This window comes from Manis javanica, chromosome 7 (assembly GCF_040802235.1).
Source record: "Manis javanica isolate MJ-LG chromosome 7, MJ_LKY, whole genome shotgun sequence".
In the NCBI taxonomy this organism is placed as follows: Eukaryota; Metazoa; Chordata; class Mammalia; order Pholidota; family Manidae; genus Manis; species Manis javanica.
The window spans coordinates 133,158,712-133,185,266 of NC_133162.1; the positions used below are offsets into that span (position 1 = coordinate 133,158,712).

At 41.9% G+C, this 26,555-nt stretch overlaps 1 protein-coding gene and 1 long non-coding RNA gene across 5 annotated transcripts in view; one reads left to right on the top strand and one right to left on the bottom strand.

Moving 5' to 3' along the window:
* Window positions 1-287: 287 nt before the first annotated feature.
* LOC108398533 (uncharacterized) overlaps window positions 288-26,555 on the top strand; it is a 36,746-nt gene continuing 10,478 nt past the window's right edge. Inside the window, exons 1-3 of one of the 2 annotated variants that reach the window (XR_001853446.3) lie at window positions 288-1,212; window positions 1,823-1,862; window positions 4,469-4,574. This is a non-coding gene — a long non-coding RNA (uncharacterized lncRNA). Of the gene's footprint in view, window positions 1,213-1,822; window positions 1,863-4,468; window positions 5,233-26,555 lie in introns of those variants that run through there. The other variant, XR_012133429.1, reaches the window with a different exon arrangement.
* Window positions 5,353-26,555, bottom strand: part of STK39 (serine/threonine kinase 39) — a 268,447-nt gene continuing 247,244 nt past the window's right edge. For all 3 annotated transcript variants that reach the window (XM_036995948.2, XM_036995950.2, XM_073241605.1), the window contains exons 17-18: window positions 24,750-24,814; window positions 5,353-6,787 (exon numbers count right to left, since the gene is read on the bottom strand). In XM_036995948.2, the coding sequence (XP_036851843.1) occupies window positions 6,713-6,787; window positions 24,750-24,814 (140 nt within the window). In that variant the 3' untranslated portion in view covers window positions 5,353-6,712. The remainder of the gene's footprint in view (window positions 6,788-24,749; window positions 24,815-26,555) is intronic.

Genomic DNA, 26,555 nt, shown 5'->3' on the forward strand with positions numbered 1-26,555 from the left:
AGGGTGCGTGGGGGGGCCATCTGTCAGGCGTCTCCCTCCTCACCTCTCCCATCCTTGATTTCTGTATCAAGAGCTCTGTGGGGGAAGAGAGCTTGGGGGCATGGCCCCTGTGGGGTCCTGTGGGCTTAGGTCACAGCCCCAGAAATGGGAATAGCTGCTGTCTGAGGCCTGAGGACCGCGTCTCCTTCCCACCGCCTCCTCCCACCCAGCGGCTCTCTTCAAGAGTCTGCAGGGCAAGAAGCAGAGAGTAAGAAAGCGTCCTTGTAGAGCTCCGAATGTCTGCCTTTTTTAAATTCTCCCCCAGGTTTGAGGTAAAATTGAGAACAAAAATCATTTGTACTTAAGGAACACAATGTGATGTTTCCATATACATACACATTCTGAAATAGTCACCACAGTCAAGCTAGTCTACTTATCCATCTCTGTGACTTCCGGTAGGTGGGCTCTGACTCTCCCTGCGCAGCTCTTTGCCGTAACAAAGGGCTCTAATTAGCTGCCTAGAATTTCTGAAACTCAGTCCACCAGCAGCCCAACTATCCCAGCTGAACGGGCGGACCAGTGCGGTCAAGTAGCCAGTCTATTCGTCGCTCAGCTCCACTGGGTCCCTGGGATGGTCCTGTCGGAAAAGGACTTGATGATCAGTGAATCCCCCTCGATCTGAAAATGAGCCCCCTGAGGCTTAGTGAGATGAAACGGAGCCTGGGTAGGGTCACACCGACAGCAACAAAGCCTGAGCAGAAGCCATTTTGGTTTTGTATTTTATTCCCAAAGATTGTAACTTATTTTTTGAAATTCTTTTTTTTTTTTAAGGCATTTAAGATGAAGAATCCGATTGAAATTGTCCCTTCTCAAACAACTATTTCTGGTTCTTTGATCTTGGAAAAATTACCTTCCTGGATTTGGAAAAAACTGCATCACACAAGGCTCTGACGAACATATGATTAGCTTCAGTACAAATCCTGAAATGAAGTGCAAGTGCAACACACCGCTCAGTGGCAGAGACGCGAAGAACAATCCTCAGGCCCCTTGCAAGACTTTTACCTAATTTTCCATGAATAACTTCGTATCCAATACTTAAAGAACACTTAAAGAGAGTAACTGGCTGACCTTGGAGAAGTTACCTAAGCTCTCTGTACATCTATTTTCTCATCTGGAAAATGCAGACAATGAAACTCATTTCCTAGAGCTGTCATGATGCTTCAGCAAGGCGAGGTAGGAAGTGTCTTAGGGCCTGGCTCAGAGCAAACCTGCAGGAAGGCATAGCTTGAGGAGGGAGGGAGGGTGTCTGATGTGATTAGGAGCATTGGGCTTTAGAACCAGATACACCTACATTCAAATTCCTGTTTCATATTCCAATACATTTTATGTTATCTTGGGTGGCTTAGTCATTCTGAGCCTTTGTTCTCTCATCTTTAAGATGGTGTAATAAAACCTAGCCAAGAGAGTTGTTTAAGATTAATGAGATGATGTAAAGTGCTTAGCAATGTGACCGGTTTTGGCTGGAATAACAAGAGAATATCGAAAATGGCTTTAAAAAGTAGCTTCCAAACATTTTGGCTACAACCCACAATAAGAAATAGATCTTACATTGTTACACACATGTACACATTATCACGGGTCTATTGTGTGGATCAAATTTGATACTCTATACGATCAGCTTCATCCAATGTTTTGGAATTGGGAAATAAGGAGGGCAGGATCTGAATCGGGCTTTCCCAGCACCATACTTGAACAGTGCCAGCATTTCATTATGCTACATGCTTGCTTGTGCTTTTCCTCACTTCCCCATTTCATTTTAATTCATTTATTTATTTTTTTTCAGAATCCTACAGCATTGGAAGAAAGGATTAATAAAACCTTAGGTACGTGAAAAATCTACCTGAATGTACTTAATCTCACTCTGATCACCTGTTAATGTTACTTAATGTCTGTAAGTCCTGCTGCCAGATTGTTCAATACCAAAGTGTTCATCTGGGTAGGGGTTGGTTGGACCAAAGCATTGTCTATCCTGTTTTTTAAAGAACCACGCTGTCCTACTTCTCCCAGAATATGGACGCATCAGCGTAGTGAACATTCTGCCCAAACAAGCCAGTGTCACCTGTGAGAAGTGACGAGTCTGGGTATCATCTCAAGCCAGATTCTACACGAGGGATAAACACACCATAATGGTTATCCTATTACTGCTCCTTCATCACTGTAGCAAATTCAAGTAACAATAGTGGGCGATTGTAACTTTAGTAACATTCCCTGCCCTCCGATGAGTTAGGCGCTAAATCACATGGGCTCAATCTGCAGTTAATGATGCTGGCTTTCTATGCTATTACTCACTGTAACTCAGGACAAAATATGTTCCCACCCTGGGGCAAATTACCTTTGAAACTGAAATCAAAGGAAGAAATAAAGTGGGAGAAACGCATTTATTGCTTACAAGCAGTTGTCCACTTCTGCTTTCCTGTGTCTCTCACCACCCGGCTTCAGAAAGGGACCCCACCCAACCTCTTGCTCCAGATATGCCCTTGCCTCCCCCTTGTAATCATCTATTGATATGGAGATGAACTGCTTCTCTCCACCCCTCAGAAACACCTATTGATATGGAGATGCACTAAGGCCAGGCGAGAGATTCTGGAAATAGTTGATTTTTATCCACATTCATGGAGGGTGATGTGTTATGTATCTTTCTTTTTCACCTGGGGATACTTGATAAACACCGCATGCATTGGTTTGGTACAAGCTGCACGGTAGTTGATAACCTGATTGTGTGGATTTTTCTTCACTGCTCCTAGATCCCCATCCTAGCTGTGGTAGCTTGATGAGCATGGCACAAGATGGTGAAGGCATTACTGTCATTTGACCATACATTTTTTGAGGCAAAACTGCATCTAGCAATCACAGGGAGTTTCGGAAGAGGCATTTTTGAGCATTTTTTATGCCCTGTCTGTTGGCGGGCTGGCCTCTTTTCTGGTGGTGTTTTCAGTGTTGTTGTACATAGGGCCCCTGGGGTCTGTCACTTTATCATATACACGTATGCTTTTACAGTCCACACTCTGTATGCATTAAACATTTTATAGTTCCTGGTAGTGCACATCCCACACACGGCAAACTCCAGGAAGGATTGCATCAGCTTAAAGGAAACACTTATAATCAAACTCATTACACTTGAACTTGCAGTTCATGCCAATACCCAGTGGAAACTGTCACTTGAAAGACATTTGTTTATGACCATCAGGCTTAGTAATAGACCTTTTGAAACTTAGAAGCCTGGAAAGCATTACATAATCCTGTGCTGGGACATTCTGACCCTGAGGAAGTGTTCTAGGACCACCCACCATGGCACACTGCTTATGTCCAAACTGCCCTTTAAACTCCCGGCGAGAGCCAGAGTCTCTAGCTGGGACTTCCTAACACATTTGACAGTAAATGCATATAGCAGAAAACGGGTATATTTGAGTTCCCTTTAAGCTGAATCCTAACTGTATAAAGCTACATTTGAATGAGCTAGAGGCATGCTCTCAGCTGTAAGGTGGATAAACATTTTATTTTAAACTGGTCATGATTTTACAATCACAAACTCAATGGGCCTCACTAAGCAACAACTTTTATCCAATGTACTTCCAAGAAAAAAGATAAGATCATTTACTATCAAATGCAAATACTAATTTTTGACATAAGTCCTCCAGTGCTAATTGGCTCATATTCACTGTCTGTTATTTCATTACTTAAGGGTAGATTCTGCTTACTAACTTATCGTGAAGGGCTCAAAAAAGGAAGGTATGTTGCTTAACACCAAAACAGGCCTTAAGTACATTATTGAAATGAGCGGTTAAAAATCCTGATGTAAGTTTTTCCATTTTAAGATTACTGAAGACTAGATCTGTTTTTTGAGGGAATTCTTGGCTCTTCCCCTAAGGACTACTACTTTACCCGACTCAGACATGGCATGGAGATGTGGTGGACAACCACCAGATTTATCAGCATGTAAGATATATAACATATATGGAACACTACAAGGATAATTTTTTGGGGAAAACGCAATTAAGAATTTTCATCACATGATTTATAGGTGTCTCTACAAGTTGCTTTAAATACAGAGAACCGTTGTGTTCACATAGGAACGGTATGTTGGGAGTTGAAATTAATAGGGAACTTGTTCGTATTTCACATCTTTGCGAGCTGACCAATTAAAGCGCATTGGATGCAGAGCAGTTTTTCTATATATTCAGGTGTGAGGTGGGGGCTCTGATTTTACTAGAAGGCTGCAAACCCTCAGTTGTCAAAGCATATGACTCTGTCCAAATACATAATACCACCTATCTGGGGTTACCAAGTTTAGCCAGTGAACAGAATCACAGCATTGCTGCATGTCATCTTTAATCAAAAGCCTGATCAGGAGAACTAGTCACAGGATTTTTACCTGAAGGGTATATAGTCCACTTATTCCTTTAAATCTAACTTTGCTGCTTATTCCTAGACCCCCACTGAGAGTAACTGCGTGGACTGTGCTCTCGGTAACTTGCCGACTGGTGTTTCCTATCACATAACCTACTTCTGGGCCACCACGGAAAGTATTAGAAAAGGTAAGTGTTCAAAACTTGCTATGTACTGTAGGACTGTATTGAGTTTCTGATAACTGCAACTTCCTAGAAGAATTTCATTTCAGGCTTCTGTGCTAGGAAAAATTGTGTTTCTCTTCACTTAAAAAGGTTTACAAACAGCAGGCTGTATCTGATCAATCAGTATTCCTCTCTGCTACTGCCACTGAGAGCTCTCATCCAAACCTGTGTGCTCCTCTAGTGTTTATGCAGGAGCACATGGTTAATGTCTTTTAACTAACTGCACCCTTGCTTTCAGTTTGAGAACCAATTATTGTCCCTTCATCCTATTTTTAAATAATTATCCTATTGTATGAGTCTATGTAAAACCCCCTCAAAAACCATTAGGAAAGATATGGGGATAAATTATAGACATTAAATGGTGTACATATGTTGAAAAATAAGGGTTCTGCAGTTGGTCATTATGTGTTACTCGCTCAGTAGATGAGGACCCTTTTCTTACACTGTTTTTGCTCACAAGTTGAGCAGCAAATTGTTAAGAACAGGTGCTGGATGTCAGGAAACCAGGGCCCTGGGGGTCCAGCTTTGCGAGTAGCCCCAGGAAGGGTTCCGAACAAATCACTTAATCACTGTGCGCCTCAGCACTAAAATGATGGAAGGCCTTCTCTTGGTTCCCTGCAGCCCTACGGTTTGAATCCAGTTTGTCTTTCATGCTTTCATGAGGCACAGTATGAGAGCGCGGATGCGCACCGGGCAATGCGGTGAGGACCTAAGGGAGGAAGGAAACAGCGTGACACAATCGCTCTGTGCAATAGACACTTTTATTGTCCTTTCACCTTTGCAGTCATCTTTGAGTAATCGTCGTGTAAACAATAGAATGGAATGAAATTACATTAAATTGTAGGCAAATGGCTCTAGAACACCTTAACAATTATGACAAGGCAATTATAAATAACTTGTTTTCCTTAGTAATATATAGTTGCTTTTTAAAGTACATTAAAGAGCTGCCATATCTAGGGTTAGCTAGGAAAGAGCAACGGTACCATCCCGGGAGCCCACCTGCCAAAAGTTGAGACTCCAATTTTGAAAATCCTAAGGTTTACTATTTCATAATATATAGTCAAGCAGAGGGCTATGTGGGTTGAAAGTATTTATTCTTGACAGCGTTTTACCTTTAGTCATTGCACAAGACCCTTTCTATTATTTTTCACTCCATCTGGGTATTCTGCAAAATTTCAAGTAGAACTCAGATTCTGGTATTTTCAAGTGTATCACTTAAGGAGAAGTCAAATCAGAGATGGATACATAATGAGCGATCTAAAAGAATGGCAACATCTTACACAGCATTCTAAACGTTCCCGTGAAGCAAAGCTTAAAGATGTCACTTCATGTAGAGGACATTTTAGATCTGAGACTTTCCCAGAGCAAAGCAGTCTCAGGCACATTCTTGATATCAAAATTTGCAAGGCGCCTCCCTCTCCCAAGAGACAATCAGATTGTGGATTGGTTTTTAGGCAAACGAACCAAGAGTAGCATCCTAATTCAGTCATTTCAAAAACCGGAAGTTATAAATACTCCAAAGACAGACCTGAATTTTTTTTTTGTTTAAATAACGAGATTAACTGCAAGAAGCATATAATCAAAAACTTTTCTTCTTATAGCTAAGGTGTGTAATGCATAAATATATGAAAAATAAAATTCACAGTCAGTTTGAAAACTAGAATTCAAGTTTGGCTAATAAATCTTAATTTTATAAGTATATTAATTTCTAAATACAACATAAAGAGGCAGTTATTGTCAGATATACAATTAAAGGAGAACAGAAAAAACGATGAAAGAACTAGGCTTCTGATAGAAAAAATTCCTTTTGTTGCCAATAATAGGGCCACCTGAGTGTATTTCAGATTCTTTTCACTTAAGGGGTATCCGAATTGATTGCTGAGAATATTAAATAGCAACAGTTGCACAGCTGTGGCATTTGCGTGTTATCATACTGTGGATTGCTAGAGAATAAAGCAGAACTTGGGAGTATTGTTAAGGTCAAAAAAATTGTTTTTATCCCATCTCATTGAAGCCAGTCTCTTCACAATCTTCTGATTTTGCTGGGAACTGGGAGGAGGGGTTGGGGGAGAGCAGGAGAGGACAGCGTCGAGGGACGTACATCAGCTGACACTCAACTGCGCAAACCCGATCAGCTTCACTTCATCAGGAATCTCCGACCCGTCGCAGCCGGAAGCCTGGAAAGAGAGAAAGAATCCTTCAGCGCTCTTTTTCAAGAGCTGCTCATGTGACAGCATATCTAAGTAGAGTCTGTGTGGGGCCACAGGTCCCATCTCTGCCAGGAGAGACCCTCAGAACCACTCTGTTGAATGACTACTGTAAGAAATACCATTAGCCTGCTGTCAAGTACAGGAAATGGGGGGGAAATGAGATTTCCCATTAAACCACCACTGGGCTCAGACTCAGAGCTTGGGAACTGCCAGTGAGCCACAGGACTGCCGTGAAACCACATACAAATGTTCACTTACTGAAGTGATTAAAAGAATGTTACACAAAAATAAACTCAGATTAAACTCCTAAGAGAAACCACAGGCAGTAATCTCTTAGACGGCACCCGGCCTCAGTAACAGCTCTCTGGATCTGTCTCCTCAGGCAAGGGAAGTCGAAGCAAAAGTAAACAAATGGATTTCACACCAACTAAAAAGGTTTTGCACTGCAAAATGAAAAGTCCAAGTGAAAAGCAACCCAAAAAAAGGAAAAGTCAGCCTACTGGAGGGGAGAAGCAATCTGGCAAGGAGTTACTATCCAAATACCTGAAGAGCTCATACAGCACCAAAAACATAAGACATATAGATCAGTGGAAGAGACTAGCCCAGAAATAAACCCAAGCTTATGTGGTCAATCTACGACAAAGGAGGCAGAATATACAACAGGGAAAAGACAATCTCTTCAATAAATGGTACTGGGCAAACTGGTCAGCCACATGCAAAAGAAAAACTGGATCTCTCACACCATACACAAGAATAAACTCAAAATTGAAGACCTAGTTCTGGGACAATGGCATTAGAAACATTTTCTGGATACAACTCCCCAGTCAAATGCATCAAAAGCAAACATAATCAAGTGGGACTATATCAAAGTGAAAAAGCTGCACAGCAAAGGAAACCTTAACAAAATGAAAAGGTGAATTACTGAATGGGAAAATATATTTGCAAATGATAGAGCTCGTGAGGGGCTAATACCCAAAATATAGAAAAGACTCTTACAACGCAACACCAAAAAGACATACAGATGGCCAGCAAAACACATGAAAAGGGGCTCCACATCACTGACCATCAGGGAAATGCAAATCAAAGCCACAACGAATTATCACCTCACACCAGTCAGAATGGCTACTATCTAAAAGACAAGAAATAACAAGTGCTGGAGAGGATGTAGAGAAATGGGAACCCTCCTACACTGTTGGTGGGAATGTAAATTGGTGCAGCCATTATGAAAAACAGTCCAGAGGTTACTCAAAAGACTAAAAATAGAAGTAACATATGATCCAGTAATTCCACCTCTAGGAATTTACCCGAAGAAAACAAAATCCCTGATTTGAAAAGAAAAGATGTATGTGCTGTTATGTTTACTGCAGCAACATACACAATTGCCAAGGCAGAGAAGCACCCTAAGTGTCCCTCCATAGATGAATGGGTAAAGAAGAGGTGGTACATAGACACAATGGAATGTTAGCCATATGTTGGGCCCAGAGGGCATCATGCCAAGTGAAAAAAGTCAGAGAAAGACAAAGACCACATTATTTCCCTTATATGTAGAATCTAAATGGATTCAGACATGTAGAGAACTGGGGATTGCCATAGGGGTGGGGGATAGGCAAAACGGGAGGGGATTAAGAGGTATAAACGTCTAGAAAAAAAAAAGAATAGAAAGACCATTGTAAGAAATAGTCAGTAATAGTGTAATAATTGTGTGTAGTGACAGATGGTAACAATGCTTCATGGTGAGCATTTCATAACAGTCAAATTATAATAAATATAATATTGTATGACAACTATACTTCAAAAAAATACTGTGAAAATGAACACAAGCGATCTAACAGGTCACCTTGGGGTGTTTGGTTTTCCCCAAAAACATCTCCTTAGTAAAACTAGCCAGAAAAAAAAGGGGTCACCAAGGAGTGGAGTGGCTCATGATAGGTTAACTCCTATTCAAGTGCCAGTGAGTGATTTGAGGAAAGGTACCATAACACTGTTTTTCTCATAACAGAATTTTGTTTATAATATTTTAGAACATGTATTGCCTAAAATTGTCCCAAATTATAGTGTGCCAAATACTTTTTCTCTTCAAAATCAAAAGGAACTGGAAATAAGCCACTGCCTATCGAGCTTCTCGTTGGTCCTAATTCCTAAGTCATTTTTCACTGCCTCTCCCCGTTTCCTCGTCACTCATGCACAGAGTATTCAAGTCACCATTTGAAGCTGCACCTTCACTCAACAGTACATAAATCAAAATTGGGTATCAGGAAGTACCGCAAGTGGGGATGGGTAAATCTTTTCTTAGCCTAATTCCTGCTAAATTATTGTTGAAACAACTTTCCATGGAAAAAAGCACTTCCCAATCATCAGACTGCTCCAAGAAACAGCACATAAACTCAGCCCTCTGCCAACCCCAGCATTTACTTTTAAAATAAGCAGCTAATTAGACCTATAACTAAAATATTTTAAATAAAATAATATTCAGTGTTAGATATATAAGAAAATCAGTAGTGTAAAGGGTACAGATATTAGTTAGCAGTTAAAGAATTTACTTTGTGCCCGTCCAGTGATTTCTCTAGTTAAATTTGACAGATAAGCTATTCAGTAATTTCATCGTGTTGGCAGGGGCAGTAAGATCAGAAATGCTCCTCTCCTTATAAGTTTTAAAAAAGTATATAGGCATAGAAGGCTTTCAGCTGTGAGATTTTCCAGTGGGTATTTGTCAAACTGATACTGTTATATTCACCACCACCCTGCCACCAACTTTCTCCTTCCATTATCAATGTTACTTATCTGTCTCTCTAACCCTTTTCTTCCTTCCTATGCAGCTATTGTTAACGTCATTTACTCAACCCACTGAGTTGGGGCAGAAACAATTCGTGTAATTAATAGGCAATGACACACGTCTGCGGACAAACTGCTGCTGGAGACAGAAAGGTCAGACTGGCAAGCGGGAGGCACGACAGCGCATTTCAAAGCTCCATCAGAAATTTGGCAATGTGAGTAAGGAAGGATAAAATGACTAGAAATAAAAACAAAATATCCGGGGGCGGGAGCCAAGATGGCGGCGTGAGTAGAGCAGTGGAAATCTCCTCCCAAAAACACATAGAGCTATGAAAATATAACAAAGAAAAATCTTCCTAAAATAGAGACCACAGGACACAGGACAACATCCAGACCACATCCACACCTGCAAGAACCCAGCGCCTTGTGAAGGGGGTAAGATACAAGCCCCAGCCCGGCGGGACCCGAGCGCCCCTCCCCCCGGCTCCCGGCGGGTGGAGAGAAACCGGAGCAGGTTTTTTTTTTTTGGCGAGCGCTTTTTGGAAGCCTTAGAGGGACGGGCCCCCGTTGCTGGGGAGGCAGGGTGGCGGGACCGGTGAGGAGGTGCCTGGGAACGGCGCCGGAGGACAAAGAATATCCCGCGTTTCTCCCTGCGAGACCTGGGGGCGGGTGCCTGAGACCGGTGCCTGAGGACGGAGGAGGTCGCGCGTTTTTCCCCTTTTTTTTTTTCTCTTTTTGGCAAGCGCTTTTTGGAAGCCTTGAAGGGACGGGGACCCCAGTGCTAGGGAGGCACGGTGGCGGGACTGGTGAGCGGGTGGCTGGGACCGGCGCCTGAGGACAAAGAATATCCCCCGCTTTTCCCTGCGGGACCGGTGGGCGGGTGCCTGAGACCGGCACTTGAGGACAGAGGAAATCGCGCGTTTTTCCCCTTTTTTTTTTCTCTTTTCTGCGAGTGCTTTTTGGAAGCCTAAAAGGGACAGGGACCCCGGTACTAGGGAGGCAGGGCGGCGGGACTGGTGAGCGGGTGCCTGGGACCGGCACCTGAGGACAAAGAATATCCCGCATTTTTCCCTGTGGGACCGGTGGGTGGGTGCCTGAGACCAGCACCTGAGGACGGAAGAAATCGCGCGTTTTTCCCCTTTTTTTTCTCTCTTTTTGCCAAGTGCTTTTTGGAAGCCTTGAAGGGACAGGGACCCCGGTGCTAGGGAGGCAGGGCGACGGGACTGGTGAGCGGGTGCGTGGGACCAGTGCCTGAGGACAAAGAATATCGAGCGTTCCTTCCCTGCGGGACCGGTGGGTGGGTGCTTTTTGGAAGCCTTGAAAGGACAGGGACCCTGGTGCTAGGGAGACAGGGCAGCAGGACCAGTGCGCAGGTGCCTGGGACCGGCACCTGAGGAAAAAAAAAAAAAAATCGCGTGTTTTTTCTTTTTTTTTTTTCCTTTCTGTTCCCTCTCTCATTGTTGCTGTTGTTGTTTTGGTTTGGAGAGTGCTTTTTGGAAATCTTAAAGGGGCAGGACAGGTCACTTAGACCAGAAGCAGGGAATCTGGGGATCTCTGGGCACTCTAACCCCCTGGGCAGCAGGGAGCACAGAGGCCCCTTACGGAGATAAATAGTCTCCTGGCTGCTCTCCCTCCAACGGGGCTCCACCATTTTGGAGGAACAGCCCCAGCCAGGCCAAGCCCACAGCAACAGTGGAGATAAACCCCAAAGCAACTGGGCAGGAAGCAGAAGCCCTGTCTGCGCACAGCTGCCCAGCACAAGCCACTAGAGGTCGCTATTCTCCCAGGAAAAGGCTACAAACCAACAAGAAGGGAAGCTCTTCCAGCGGTCACTTGTACCAGCTCTGCAGACTATCTCTATCACCATGAAAAGGCAAAACTACAGGCAGACAAAGATCACAGAGACAACACCTGAGAAGGAGACAGACCTAACTAGTCCTCCTGAAAAAGAATTCAAAATAAAAATCATGAACATGCTGACAGAGATGCAGAAAAAAATGCAAGAGCAATGGGATGAGATGCAGAGAAAAATGCAAGAGCAGTGGGATGAGATGCAGAGAAAAATGCAAGAGCAGTGGGAGGAAGTCCAGAAGGAGATCACAGATGTCAGGAAAGAGATCACAGAAGTGAAACAATCCCTGGAAGGATTTATAAGCAGAATGGATAAGATGCAAGAGGCCATTGAAGGAATAGAAGCCAGAGAACAGGAACGTATAGAAGCTGACATAGAGAGAGATAAAAGGATCTCCAGGAATGAAACAACACTAAGAGAAATATGTGACCAATACAAAAGGAAAAACATTCGTATTATAGGGATACCAGAAGAGGAAGAAAGAGGAAAAGGGATAGAAAGTGTCTTTGAAGAAATAATTGCTGAAAACTTCCCCAAACTGGGGGAGGAAATAATCGAACAGACCATGGAATTATACAGAACCCCCAACAGAAAGGATCCAAGGAGGACAACACCAAGACACATAATAATTAAAATGGCAAGGATCAAGGACAAGGAAAGAGTTTTAAAGGCAGCTAGAGAGAAAAAGGTCACCTATAAAGGAAAACCAATCAGGCTAACATCAGACTTCTCAACAGAAACCCTACAGGCCAGAAGAGAATGGCATGATATACTTAATGCAATGAAACAGAAGGGCCTTGAACCAAGGATACTGTATCCAGCACGACTATCATTTAAATATGATGGTGGGATCAAACAATTCCCAGACAAGCAAAAGCTGAGGGAATTTGCTTCCCACAAACCACCTCTACAGGGCATCCTACAGGGACTGCTCTAGGTGGGAGCACCCCTAAAAAGAGCACAGAACAAAACACACAACATATGAAGAAGGGAGGAGGAGGAATAAGAAGGGAGAGAAGAAAAGACTCTCCAGACAGTGTATATAACAGCTCAATAAGCGAGCTAAGTTAGGCAGTAAGATACTAAAGAAGCTAACCTTGAACCTTTGGTAACCACGAATCTAAAGCCTGCAATGGCAATAAGTACATATCTTTCAATAGTCACCCTAAATGTAAATGGACTTAATGCACCAATCAAAAGACATAGAGTAATAGAATGGATAAAAAAGCAAGACCCATCTATATGCTGCTTACAAGAAACTCACCTTAAACCCAAAGATAAGCATAGACTAAAAGTCAAGGGATGGAAAAACATATTTCAGGCAAACAACAGTGAGAAGAAAGCAGGGGTTGCAGTACTAACATCAGACAAAATAGACTTCAAAACAAAGAAAGTAACAAGAGATAAAGAAGGCCACTACATAATGATAAAGGGCTTAGTCCAACAAGAGGATATAACCATTCTAAATATATATGCACCCAATACAGGAGCACCAGCATATGTGAAGCAAATACTAACAGAACTAAAGAGGGAAATAGACTGCAATGCATTCATTGTAGGAGACTTCAACACACCACTCACCCCAAAGGATAGATCCACCGGGCAGAAAATAAGTAAAGACACACAGGCACTGAACAACACACTAGAACAGATGGACCTAATAGACATCTATAGAACTTTACATCCAAAAGCAACAGGATATACATTCTTCTCAAGTGCACATGGAACATTCTCCAGAATAGACCACATACTAGCTCACAAAAAGAGCCTCAGTAAATTCCACAATATTGAAATTCTACCAACCAATTTTTCAGACCACAAAGGTATGAAAGTAGAAATAAATTGTACAAAGAAAACAAAAAGGCTCACAAACACATGGAGGCTTAACAACATGCTACTAAATAATCAATGGATCAATGAACAAATCAAAATAGAGATCAAGGAATATATAGAAACAAATGACAACAACAACACTAAGCCCCAACTTCTGTGGGATGCAGCGAAAGCAGTCTTAAGAGGAAAGTATATAGCAATCCAGGCACACTTGAAGAAGGAAGAACAATCCCAAATGAATAGTCTAACATCACAATTATTAAAACTGGAAAAAGAAGAACAAATGAGGCCTAAAGTCAGCAGAAGGAGGGACATAATAAAGATCAGAGAAGAAATAAACAAAATTGAGAAGAATAAAACAATAGCAAAAATCAACGAAACCAAGAGCTGGTTCTTTGAGAAAATAAACAAAATAGATAAGCCTCTAGCCCAACTTATTAAGAGAAAAAGAGAGTCAACACAAATCAACATAATCAGAAATGAGAATGGAAAAATCACGACAGACTCCACAGAAATACAAAGAATTATTAAAGACTACTATGAAAACCTATATGCCAACAAGCTGGAAAACCTAGAAGAAATGGACAACTTCCTAGAAAAATACAACCTCCCAAGACTGACCAAGGAAGAAACACAAAAGTTAAACAAACCAATTACAAGCAAAGAAATTGAAACAGTAATCAAAAAACTACCCAAGAACAAAACCCCGGGGCCGGACGGATTTACCTCGGAATTTTATCAGACACACAGAGAAGACATAATACCCATTCTCCTTAAAGTGTTCCACAAAATAGAAGAAGAGGGAATACTCCCAAACTCATTCTATGAAGCCAACATCACCCTAATACCAAAACCAGGCAAAGACCCCACCAAAAAAGAAAATTACAGACCAATATCCCTGATGAACGTAGATGCAAAAATACTCAATAAAATATTAGCAAACAGAATTCAACAGTATATCAAAAGGATCATACACCATGACCAAGTGGGGTTCATCCCAGGGATGCAAGGATGGTACAACATTCGAAAATCCATCAACATCATCCACCACATCAACAAAAAGAAAGACAAAAACCACATGATCATCTCCATAGATGCTGAAAAAGCATTTGACAAAATTCAACATCCATTCATGATAAAAACTCTCAGCAAAATGGGAATAGAGGGCAAGTACCTCAACATAATAAAGGCCATATATGATAAACCCACAGCCAGCATTATACTGAACAGCGAGAAGCTGAAAGCATTTCCACTGAGATCGGGAACCAGACAGGGATGCCCACTCTTCCCACTGTTATTTAACATAGTACTGGAGGTCCTAGCCACGGCAATCAGACAAAACAAAGAAATACAAGGAATCCAGATTGGTAAAGAAGAAGTTAAACTGTCACTATTTGCAGATGATATGATACTGTACATAAAAAACCCTAAAGACTCCACTCCAAAACTACTAGAACTGATATCGGAATACAGCAAAGTTGCAGGATACAAAATCAACACACAGAAATCTGTAGCTTTCCTATACACTAACAACGAATCAATAGAAAGAGAAATCAGGAAAACAATTCCATTCACCATTGCATCAAAAAGAATAAAATACCTAGGAATAAACCTAACCAAGGAAGTGAAAGACTTATACTCTGAAAACTACAAGTCACTCTTAAGAGAAATTAAAGGGGACACTAATAAATGGAAACTCATCCCATGCTCATGGCTAGGAAGAATTAATATCGTCAAAATGGCCATCCTGCCGAAAGCAATATACAAATTTGATGCAATCCCTCTCAAATTACCAGCAACATTCTTCAATGAATTGGAACAAATAATTCAAAAATTCATATGGAAACACCAAAGACCCCGAATAGCCAAAGCAATCCTGAAAAAGAAGAATAAAGTAGGGGGGATCTCACTCCCCAACTTCAAGCTCTACTACAAAGCCATAGTAATCAAGACAATTTGGTACTGGCACAAGAACAGAGCCACAGACCAGTGGAACAGATTAGAGACCCCAGAAATTAACCCAAACATATATGGTCAATTAATATTTGATAAAGGAGCCATGGACATACAATGGCAAAATGACAGTCTCTTCAACAGATGGTGCTGGCAAAACTGGACAGCTACATGTAGGAGAATGAAACTGGACCATTGTCTAACCCCATATACAAAGGTAAACTCAAAATGGATCAAAGACCTGAATGTAAGTCACGAAACCATTAAACTCTTGGAAAAAAACATAGGCAAAAACCTCTTAGACATAAACATGAGTGATCTCTTCTTGAACATATCTCCCCGGGCAAGGAAAACAACAGCAAAAATGAGCAAGTGGGACTACATTAAGCTGAAAAGCTTCTGTACAGCGAAAGACACCATCAATAGAACAAAAAGGAACCCTACAGTATGGGAGAATATATTTGAAAATGACAGATCTGATAAAGGCTTGACGTCCAGAATATATAAAGAGCTCACACGCCTCAACAAACAAAAAACAAATAACCCAATTAAAAAATGGGCAGAGGAACTGAACAGACAGTTCTCCAAAAAAGAAATACAGATGGCCAAGAGACACATGAAAAGATGCTCCACATCACTAATTATCAGAGAAATGCAAATTAAAACTACAATGAGGTATCACCTCACACCAGTAAGGATAGCTGCCATCCAAAAGACAAACAACAACAAATGTTGGCGAGGCTGTGGAGAAAGGGGAACCCTCCTACACTGCTGGTGGGAATGTAAATTAGTTCAACCATTGTGGAAAGCAGTATGGAGGTGCATCAAAATGCTCAAAACAGACCTACCATTTGACCCAGGAATTCCACTCCTAGGAATTTACCCTAAGAACGCAGCAATCAAGTTTGAGAAAGACAGATGCACCCCTATGTTTATCGCAGCACTATTTACAATAGCCAAGAATTGGAAGCAACCTAAATGTCCATCTGTAGATGAATGGATAAAGAAGATGTGGTACATATACACAATGGAATACTACTCAGCCATAAGAAGTGGAAAAATCCAACCATTTGCAGCAACATGGATGGAGCTGGAGAGTATTATGCTCAGTGAAATAAGCCAAGCGGAGAAAGAGAAATACCAAATGATTTCACTCATCTGAGGAGTATAGGAACAAAGGAAAAACTGAAGGAACAAAACAGCAGCAGAATTACAGAACCCAAAAATGGACTAACAGGTACCAAAGGGAAAGGAACTGGGGAGGATGGGTGGGCAGGGAGGGATAAGGGGGGGGAAGAAGAAGGGGGGTATTAAGATTAGCATGCATGGGGGGGAGGGAGAAAGGGGAGGGTGGGCTGCACAACACAGAGAGGACAAGTAGTGACTCTACAACATTTTGCTAAGCTGATGGACAGTAACCGTAATGTGGTTGTTAGGGGGGACCTGATATAGGGGAGAGCATAGTAAACATAGTATTCTTCAGGTAAGTGTAGATTAAAAATTTAAAAAAAAAAAAAAGAAAGAAAGAAAGAAAAGGGGGATTACTCCTTAACAGGATAAAACTATTGGTAAATCAAAGATCAACGCATGCTTTAAATATCCTTAATGTTGATCACTTAAAGGGTGTCAGATGATCAGCTATGGAGGTACTCTTTTCTGATAATATTCCTTTCTCTTAATTAAAAAAAAAAAAAAAAAGCAGTTCCTGTGTGCTGACCTCCAATGAGTTCTGCACAGTGGTATAGAGGGCATGTCAAAGTGTGGGCAAAGGGTCTGTTTGTTTCTACGCAGAAGATCAAGGCCTAGCTTGGATACCCAGAAAATGAACTAAGATACGATATGAGGAGGAGCTTCCGGCATCAGCACACTCTGGAGGACTCGTGCCGGGGGATGATCATCAAAAAGCCTCCACAGGGATCCGGACGATGCTGCGGTTGTGGCTGCATCCAGCCCACCGTCTCCTGGACTTGCCATAAGAAGGAGGAGGGAGATGTCTAGGCTGGCATGTGCATACAGTGAGACAACGAATTTGACTGGATCTGTACTGTTGGAACTCAACCAGGAGTTGGGAGGGGTGCAAGTTGTAGCACCCCAAAATCTCATGACTATAGACTATCTATGGTTAAAAGAACATATGGGATGTGAACAGATCCCAGAAATGGGCTGCTTTAATTTGTCTGATGGTTCAAGTACAGTTGGAAAATATCCATCATATCATAGATAAATTTTCACAAATGCCTAGGGTGCCTAAATGGTTTTCTTGGCTTCACTGGAGATGGCTGGTAATTATAGATTTGCTTTGTTTATGTCACCGTATTCCTATTATGTTAATATGTGTGTGCAAATTAGTTAGTAGTTTAAAACCTATACATACTTAAGGTACTATACAAGAAGATATGTCAAAGAAATAATCAATCCTCCCAAGTTTCCTTCATATGCTACATCTATAGCTTTTCTTCTTCCTTCCTAATTACAAACCTTAAATAGAATTCGTGCCTCATATCGAATTTACCGAGTATCATAATTCCTCCAGGTGGTAAAGATACCTCGAGACAAGTGCTGGGCATAGAAGCCACAGGGCATAAATCTGCAAAGAAGTAAAAAGCTAACCTTTGCAAACAATATGGCTTCTCTCTCACTTACCAACTTTACATTTCCCTGTATGGCCCCGGAAGATGACTGGTTAGCCAGAGACGGGTAAGATTCCTCAAGGGAGGAACAACCTAAGACAGGCACAGTCGCAGGGGGGCCATCAGGTGAGAATTTGGGGATCAACAGAGGTGAGGCTCAGAACCTCACCCCCCCTGCTTTGAGAGAAATCTTCTGCATCCGTGGATGTCTTGCTGCCCTTGTCTAGCCTGGATTAATACTTAGTCCATAGGCACACACCTGATCATCTGATCATCTACATTTGCCTTCTTACAGCACTAAACTATGTTTTCTACCTTTATCTTGCATCTACCTACCACTTCAGCATTTTATTAAAAATAAAAATAATAATAATAATAGGAGAAATGTGGGATGAACATATAAATCAAGTACAAAAATCAAATGAATATTCATATTTGACCTGATGGTTTATAGGTCATATTGCATGATCAAAACCGAAAGTTTCTGTGATGACTGCCCTTGTACTGTTCACCATGTAAGAATTTATTCACTCTGTAAGAATTCGTTCACCATGTAAGAACTTGTTCGTTATGCTTCAGAAGATTGGAGACTGACGAGAATTAGGCTTGAGATGGATTAATGATTGTACATTGAGCATTGACCCCCCTATACTGAATTTTATTGTTGTTAACAACCATTTGATCAATAAATATGAGAGATGCCCTCTCAAAAAAAATAAAAATAAAAAAAATAAAAAAAAAAAAACAAAAAAAACAAAAAAAAAAAACAAAATATCCAGTAGCAGTGAACCAACTAGCAACAAAAGAAAAACATTAAATTTTCTTGTTGAGAGTCATGGAAGTGAGAATTTACAATGACAGTGGGTCACCAAACCAGGGGTGGCCATGGGTACACTGCCCAGGGCATCCTTGGAGCCTGGATCCCAGCCCACGTCGCAGTGTCTCCTGCAGCTGCCCTGGGATGTTCTGCTTCCTGGCAAAGATGCGCAGGCCGGGCTGGAGGGCAGTCCTTCCAAGCTCTGCAGCCCCTTCTTCCCCACCACCTTGCTGGCGCTCTCCTACCCAAGGCTGAGGTCCTGTCTCACTGCAGCGCAATATGCAAATGGTTCCGAAAGGTGGACCTGAGGCGAAAAGGGCCCTGGGGGCAGGTCTCAGAGTTTTTGGTCGCAGGATTCCCTGAGAGTAAAGTGTCACAAAAATTATCAAGGACTCCAAAAGCTTATGTTTATGTGGGCTTATTTATTACACTGACTTAGTATTACCAAATAAATATAACCCACATTAACATGTTTGTTTTTAATATATTTTAATAATCCCTTTAACATTATTCAAATGTTTAACATAGAAACGGAAGATATTTAACAACGAAGTCATTAAAAATAATAAACCCAATATATACTAACAAATAATATTGTCATAAAAATAACTACAGCTTACAAAAGCAAGAACAGCTGAGAAGTGGCACTGTTTTACATTTCACAGATCTCTTTAAAGTCGTGCTAAATAGACGGCCAGATTTTCACACGTGCTTCTGTATTCAGTCTATTGCTGTGTATTGTTTTCTTTGAAGTATATACAGAAAAATCCAGTCTCACCAAACACCTAACTGAAAAAGGGAATCATGTTTTATGGCCTTTACAGATAACTGTGGATATTGTTCGTCACTACACCAAAACTCACCAAGCAGTAGTTTCTTAAAGGTTAGATGCAGCGTGGAATCCAAAACCACAGCATAGAACTTTTTATTCCCTGTTGTGTGATGGCCCATCGGTTTATCTTGCACTTTGAATGGAACTTTCCCACGGCCATGACTTCTCAGCGTCACTGAGTTACGCACATTTTCCAATGTTGCCATAGTTCACTATACAGTATCAAGTCATGCTCATTAATTTCACCCACCGCCATCAGAAAGTCCAAGTACTGAGGGGTTGTTTCCCACATCCCTAGTCTGAATGATCAGTTTGTCAATTGTTTTTTCAAGTAAAAATGGTGTTTCATTAAAAAAAAAGAGATTAAATAAAAATCAGTGTTTCATGCTACATTAGGAAAATGCGTATGTGAAACTGCCTTAGTTCTGTATCTGTTTTTTAAAGTTACTGATGAGGGCAGATGCCTAAGTGGCTCTGAAGAACAGGGCGGCTCCTAGCACAGACTGATGTTCCTGCCTTGATTTGCACCAATATAAACAGTTTTGACCACCATGGCTTTTACACCAAGGTCAGCACTGGAAAAAGCAGGTAACATTTAGTATTATTATGAAGGCGTTTGACATCCAGGATGGATACTTTAAAGGGAACCCACAAAGAGCTCCAGAAGTCCAGGAGCCATACTTGGTGAACTTCAAAGGAAAATACATGTACTGTCAGGAACTCACGCAGCACGACAGTACAATACCAGGCACGCTCTCTCTCAAGTGTCTATACTCTGAAAATCTCTACCTCCTCACTAGCCTGACCAGCAGGTATGGCCTGAGTCCAGCAGAGGAGCTAAAGATGGGGTTATCCAGCACCAATCACAGCGATTCCCTCCACCCCAAACCTGCATGCACTGTGGAACCACCCAGTGAGTCTGGAAGCATACCAGTGCCCATGTCCACCCCCGGAGGCTGGACTGGTCTGGGGTGTGCTCTGGGCACTGGGATTTTCTGAGCTCCCTAGGAGATTCACAGGTTCAGTAGAGTTTGAGAATCACTGTATCCTAGTGCTTCCCAATGTGTGGAACTCCAAGTTTCCTTTAAAGCAGTGATTCTCAAACTTTCACAGGCATCAGAACTACCAGGAAAGCTTATTAAAACAGATTCCTGTGTCCCACTCGCCAGAGATTCTTAGGCCGGAGATGGGGCCCTAGAATTTACATGCTGATCAAGTTTCCAGGTGAAGCAGACACTGCGTGTGGCCACACTGGAGAAACACTGTTTCCGATGCAGCAGGAGGCATGGACAAGTTCTGTAAGATCTCTGTCTCACCTTTCTTCCCCTACAGTTTTTATCTCATTTGAGTCTTGGCTTTACCTGCACTTCTGGAGGCTCAGCCTTCCACTACACCTATGCTGAAAGCCTCTAAAAATAAGGCCTTTCAGTCATTAACTGCCAAAATGCTTATAAAATTGCTATCTGCAACACGTGATTAAACTTCAGTAACTAAAATCTATAATGTGCATGTAAATATGTGCCAATGGGATGTTAATTACATGTACTTACAATGTGTATTCTGTTTTCAATCTCATTTCATATTTTTACTAATGAAATTTAAAATATCACACGTTGAAAGCAGTAAGACTCACTTTGCAAAATTGCAAGGTAGAAAATTTTAAAAATGACTTAAAAATATTTATGAAAACTTGTCTCGATGCAAGGCTCATAACACCAACAAACCAGTGTGGGTACGTCAGACCCAAAGCAGATAATACTTGAGCTGAGATTCCCTCTTTTTGTTAAAAGTGATTTAAAAAAAAAGGTTTCTGATGTCCCTGGCCGTGCCAGCCGCGGCATCATACTCCACTTTTATCTGCCAAGTGGAGCTGAAGATCTCATTCCGGAGAGAAAAAGTAAATGCGCTCCTTCATATGAACAACACCCTTGCTCCTGGGGCTATTCCTTCTGTAAACAGATATACAAGGACAGACACCTTTTCAAACTTAAGCCAAGGTGGAGAAACACTCCACTGGTAGATGGCTCCGTCTTCACTCTCCCCACTCCCACCACTAGTAGAGACACTTGGCTCAACACCGCAATCACCAAGGGTGCTTTCAAAGCTCCCAGAGCCCAGGTTCCACCAAGAACAGTTAAGTTAGGGTGCCTGCTGTGGCACCTAGGCATTAGCCATTTTTTGAAGTTCTCCCTCCACCCCATCCCCTAAGTAAATCCCTGAAGATAGCACTGTTCTTTAGACCATTTTGAGGCCCCTGACCTTCTCCCTTACAAAGCAAAGAAAGCTCTCAGATTAAACAGCTGAGTGATAAAAGGACCCTGAGCACCAGGAAAAAAAATGCCTCAACTTTATTATTCACCAATAAAATAACTGAATTGATGAATGAAGGCCAATGATGTGAATCTCTGGTTTACCAGGAAGTTAGCATTCTACAAAAGATGAGGCCAAGGATTGGTTCTGATTAGCTCTGTCAAGGGCATCGCAAACTGGCTGGCAACCGTTAACAACAAAGAAAGCTTCTAGGTTTTAAGTAGGGCTGGGCTGAAGGTTAAGTGACAGAAACAGACGGGCGCTCCTGCGCTTGGCTTTATTTAACATCCTTAACTCTAGTGGGAAAAAGCCATCAATTTCCATTTAGAGAAAATGCCACATTACTTCATTCTCAAGCTGTAAGGGTAATAAGGGAAAGCGTGTGTGGGCTGTCCTGCAGGAATCCTGTGCCAGATGGGCCAGTATTACTCAGTCTGCTTAAGGTACAACAGATACTCAGTCTCAGCCACTGCAAATGCAGCCAGTCATCGCGAAGGATGACTCCACAAAGAAACAAGAGAACTGTGAAGCCCTAAGGCTGCAGCGTCCCACCTCCGGGAATGACTAGTTGTTGGGAGTATGGCCTGGGACGCTAGACCAGAGCTGGATCCCCAGCTGCTGCACCATCTGACCCTGGGCAAGTCAGCCTCCCAGAAGGTGCACCTTGTGATATCACCGTCTCGTGGGGTCGCGAGGATGGAGTCAGTCAAACACCTCAGGCACTGCCTGGGCAAGCAGTGGATGCCCCAGAAATAGTAATGATTTTTGTTAGTTCTGCAGGCAAAGCCAAGGAATTTTTAAGGGATTCTGAAAAAAGGGGGCACGGAGAAGAGTCCCAATTTGAATTCTTTTACAAGGAAGGATTAAGACAAATGTAAAGGAAAAGTAAATAATGATGGCTGAAGTGTTTGTAAATGAGGTTTATATTATTCCAATATATTTCAATTATTATCAAGCCCCTGCTGTGCACCAGTCACTGGGGATCTAAGACAGAAGCCTGCCTTCTTGGGCCTCTAAAGGTACTAGAGATATAAATAAGCTCTGCATGGTTTCATGACATAACCCTTGTCAGGGAGAACATAGGAGGGGGACTTAAGCCAGGATTGGATGTCAGAAAAAGCTTCATGGAGAAAGGAAAATTTAAGCAGAAAATTGGAACATGTCTAGTGCTGGTGAGACAAAGAAGAGGCCCGGAGATGTGGGGAGAGAAGAGCATTTTAGTAAGAGGGAAATGGAAATGTAAAGGGCCAGCCACTGAAAACAGGAAGCCTGAGAACGAGACAGACAGAGGGGTGGGGGTGGTAAGGAAGGGTGAGGCCGGCGATCCGAGGGAGGTCTGACCGGGTGGCCTCCTGAGCCAGGTTCAGGGGCTTGGGTTTTAGGAAGAGGCAGCAGAGACCCACCGAAGTGTTGGGGGCATTTGGGAACGGTAAAAGCATCGCTCCGGCCCCAGCCCCAGTGTGGGGAACAGAGCTGGAGGCAGGAAACTCAGGGTTGGGAAGATAGGAGGACCCCAGCGAGGTACTGGAGGTGCGGATGGAGTGGGCAGAATCAGACACCGGATCCAGGGAAGCAACGAGCCGATCAGAGCAGGGGATGGGAGACGCACGATATTCTTCCAGTTTAGAGAAAGCAGAGTAGGTGTTCTTATAAAACCTTCAATGAGAGGAAAGGGCTGGGGGCCTGCTACTCCTGTTTATAGGTAAGCAAGTTCCAGACAATGTTTACATATTCAAAATGAGGCAAAATATTCCTAAAGTGGCACATTTAACTTCTTTCTTAGGGTATGAAAAATGAATCATGAAATATTATTATTGGCTTGATATGCTGACACAGGTGGTCATGTTCTCATCAATACAGTCTCATATAAATATGTTTACAAAGATGCAGGTAAGTGAGAAACATAATGGAGGTGACAGAGGAGTCCCAAACCAGAAGGTGAGATTTCAAATTAATTTATCACTCTGTGTCTAAACAATATATTCTTATCAAAACAAAATGAATCTCTTCAGATAAATTCTTTCTGTAAAATCTCTGTGTTTAACTTTTACCACAGAGTCTAGTCATTTGAAATTAGGTTAACATTTACTGTAACTAATCATTTAGCATTTTTGGCCATGTACATTTTCCATTAAATTTTCACAAAAAAATTAAGATATCAGTATGTTGTACATAGCAAAGTGTCAGTCATCTAGGTATTGAATTGCAGCATTCTGACTGGCCCTTGGTAAGACTAATTTATCATTTCTTAAATGAGTCGTTTAAAGGTCCTGCTTTCAGGAAAATAGTCACTATTTGGCCACTCCCCATTTCTGGCCATGATCGCCATCTCTTGGTTTCACAATGATCCCAGCGTGTTCAGTGTTCTGTGTCTCTGTGGCCATCCCAGATCTTAAATTTAAAATTTATTAGTGTAGAAAGGCTGCTGGACTGTTTCCCCTCTAAGAGATTCTGTCTCTGTGTTTTGAAATGTGGAGTTAAAATGTCATGTCTTTGTTCACCAGCCTCTAGCGGGCAGTCGCTTCCAATCACCTAAACCATTTCTACAACAATCAGCTTCAAGTTTTAAAAGTTAGAACCACTTGGCTTTCACTTCAGCACGTTGCTTGGAATTCAGTTTAACTTTGTAGATGTAGTCAAGCAGCCAAACGAACTGAAAGCAAAATGGTACAGGCTGCAAGATGTCTCACATGGCTCTTCTCAGAGACAGGACGGCAGGACAACGAGCTACACTCACGGACGACGAGCCTGCTGCTCGTGATCAGAAAATGTTCCCAACTGTCGAGCAGGCAAACGGCAAATGCCAAAATGGGCCCCAAAAGAAAAGAACAATAGCGACAAAGCTACAGAGCAGGCTATTAAACAATATTATTATTCCTTGCTGGCACAGCATGATAACGTATTTACCTTTTCCATAACTTTCAACTTACCAACTTAAATGTCAATGTTTTTAAAGCTTTGGGATCATCTACAATCTTCTGTAAATTAGCAGCCACTGTAAAACACAAACATGGAGGGAAAATGTCTACATTATTTCCAATAACATTGGGTCTTTACATTAGTGATTCAGGCAATGTGACAAATGATACAATAAGCTGCGTAGTCATTTCTTTCTCAGATGTTATTACAAAGCGCATGTAAACGACCAGATTACTCTCGGGCAGACATTTTCTACACCAGTATCTTCAGCACATTTGAGTTACTCATGATACATCAACCCCACATTTCATAAAATAAAATGAGAAATTACGTTCTAATGCAAAGTAGAAACAGTAGCAGCAGCTCCCAGTGTTCCCACTAGGTTTTTCTCGGCGCTCATGACTAAGCAATTTATTAGCCAGGAGAGGAGAGTACAAAGCAGAGAGGAGATACTGCAGAGAACTGTTTCTCTGGAAATAATGGGTCACCACATTTGAACTCCTGTCCTACAAATTCACTCAATCCTCTGTATCCATTGTCATCAAAGCAACAAGATAGAGTGGATAACCTCTACAACTTGGACATATGTTTTAGTGCTTTCAGAGCCCAGTGATCCATCAAGCCAGTAAAGTGCCCTGGGGTAGTTGGTGGACCACAGTCAAGCACGAGAGGCTGTCAGTTTGGAGCTCGATAGTGAAGATGTGTTTTCAGTATTGGCTGATTCATCAGAGACTCGTTCTATTTGCCATGGAATCATGATACATTTGATAAGCTAGTAGAGACATCAGCTTTGCCTGCCTACTCTGCTGGCTTAAGATGCTGTCTATGAACAGAATTATCAAAAGGTAATGCTGATGGAAGTTTAAAACCTTGTTCTTCCCATATCTAAACTTAAACTACTGGAAGTAAGGGCTATTGGTTAGGGTCAGAGAAGTTACTATTGAAGAAATTAGGGGAGAAGGTGCCATTTATCATTATCAAATCACCTGCTGCTTCAGTAATTAGGCATCTGGAAAGTCTGAATATTTTAAGATAAAAAATTAAGATGAAAAAGTAAACCTATAAATATTTTGAGAAAAATTTTCTAGTAGACAATGCTTAAGTAGCACAAAATCTGTGCAAATTTTATTTTCCTCTAGTAGGAAACAACCTAGATCCACGGGTTTGCAAATCAGTTTATTTCATTTAATTCAGCAGCTGAGAGGAGAAAAAATATGAAAATTACATGCTCAATACAGCCTATTTCTCTTTAGAAAGCATAATACAAGTGTCGTTTTATCTTCATCTGTTGCCCTCTTAATATCTGCTGGCCTTCCGTCTGAGCAATGGGCAAGGTCTGCGTCTAGTAATGCTCCCATTCCCTCGTCTCTCTCCTCTGCCTCTTGCCCACACACACATGGGGTAGAGCCTGGGCCACCAACCTCAGCATAGCTACGCTTGCCAAGCTTCCTTTAGCCTCCTCAACAGCTTCCCGAACACACTTCAGATACTCACGTCGTCTAGTAATCCACACAAGAAACCCTGGCCCAGGGAGTGAAAGGCACTTGCTGTAACTTCTGTCCACCGCAGCCAGTGTTAATTCTGTCAGGGCATTCTGACTGTATGCAAATTGCAGCCCGGGAGCACAGTCACCATTTTGTTACGACATAAAACTGTTCTAATAGTTCCTCTGATTTGGGCTGACTTCATGAGTGGCCATAAAGTCTGTCTATGAATTTCCGTCCTTTCATCAGAGCCTCTCAGTTAATGGGGATGATTTATTGCCTTGTTCTGGGTCATCTATTTCCAGTCTGCTCCCTAACGTTCTGCCAAAAGCA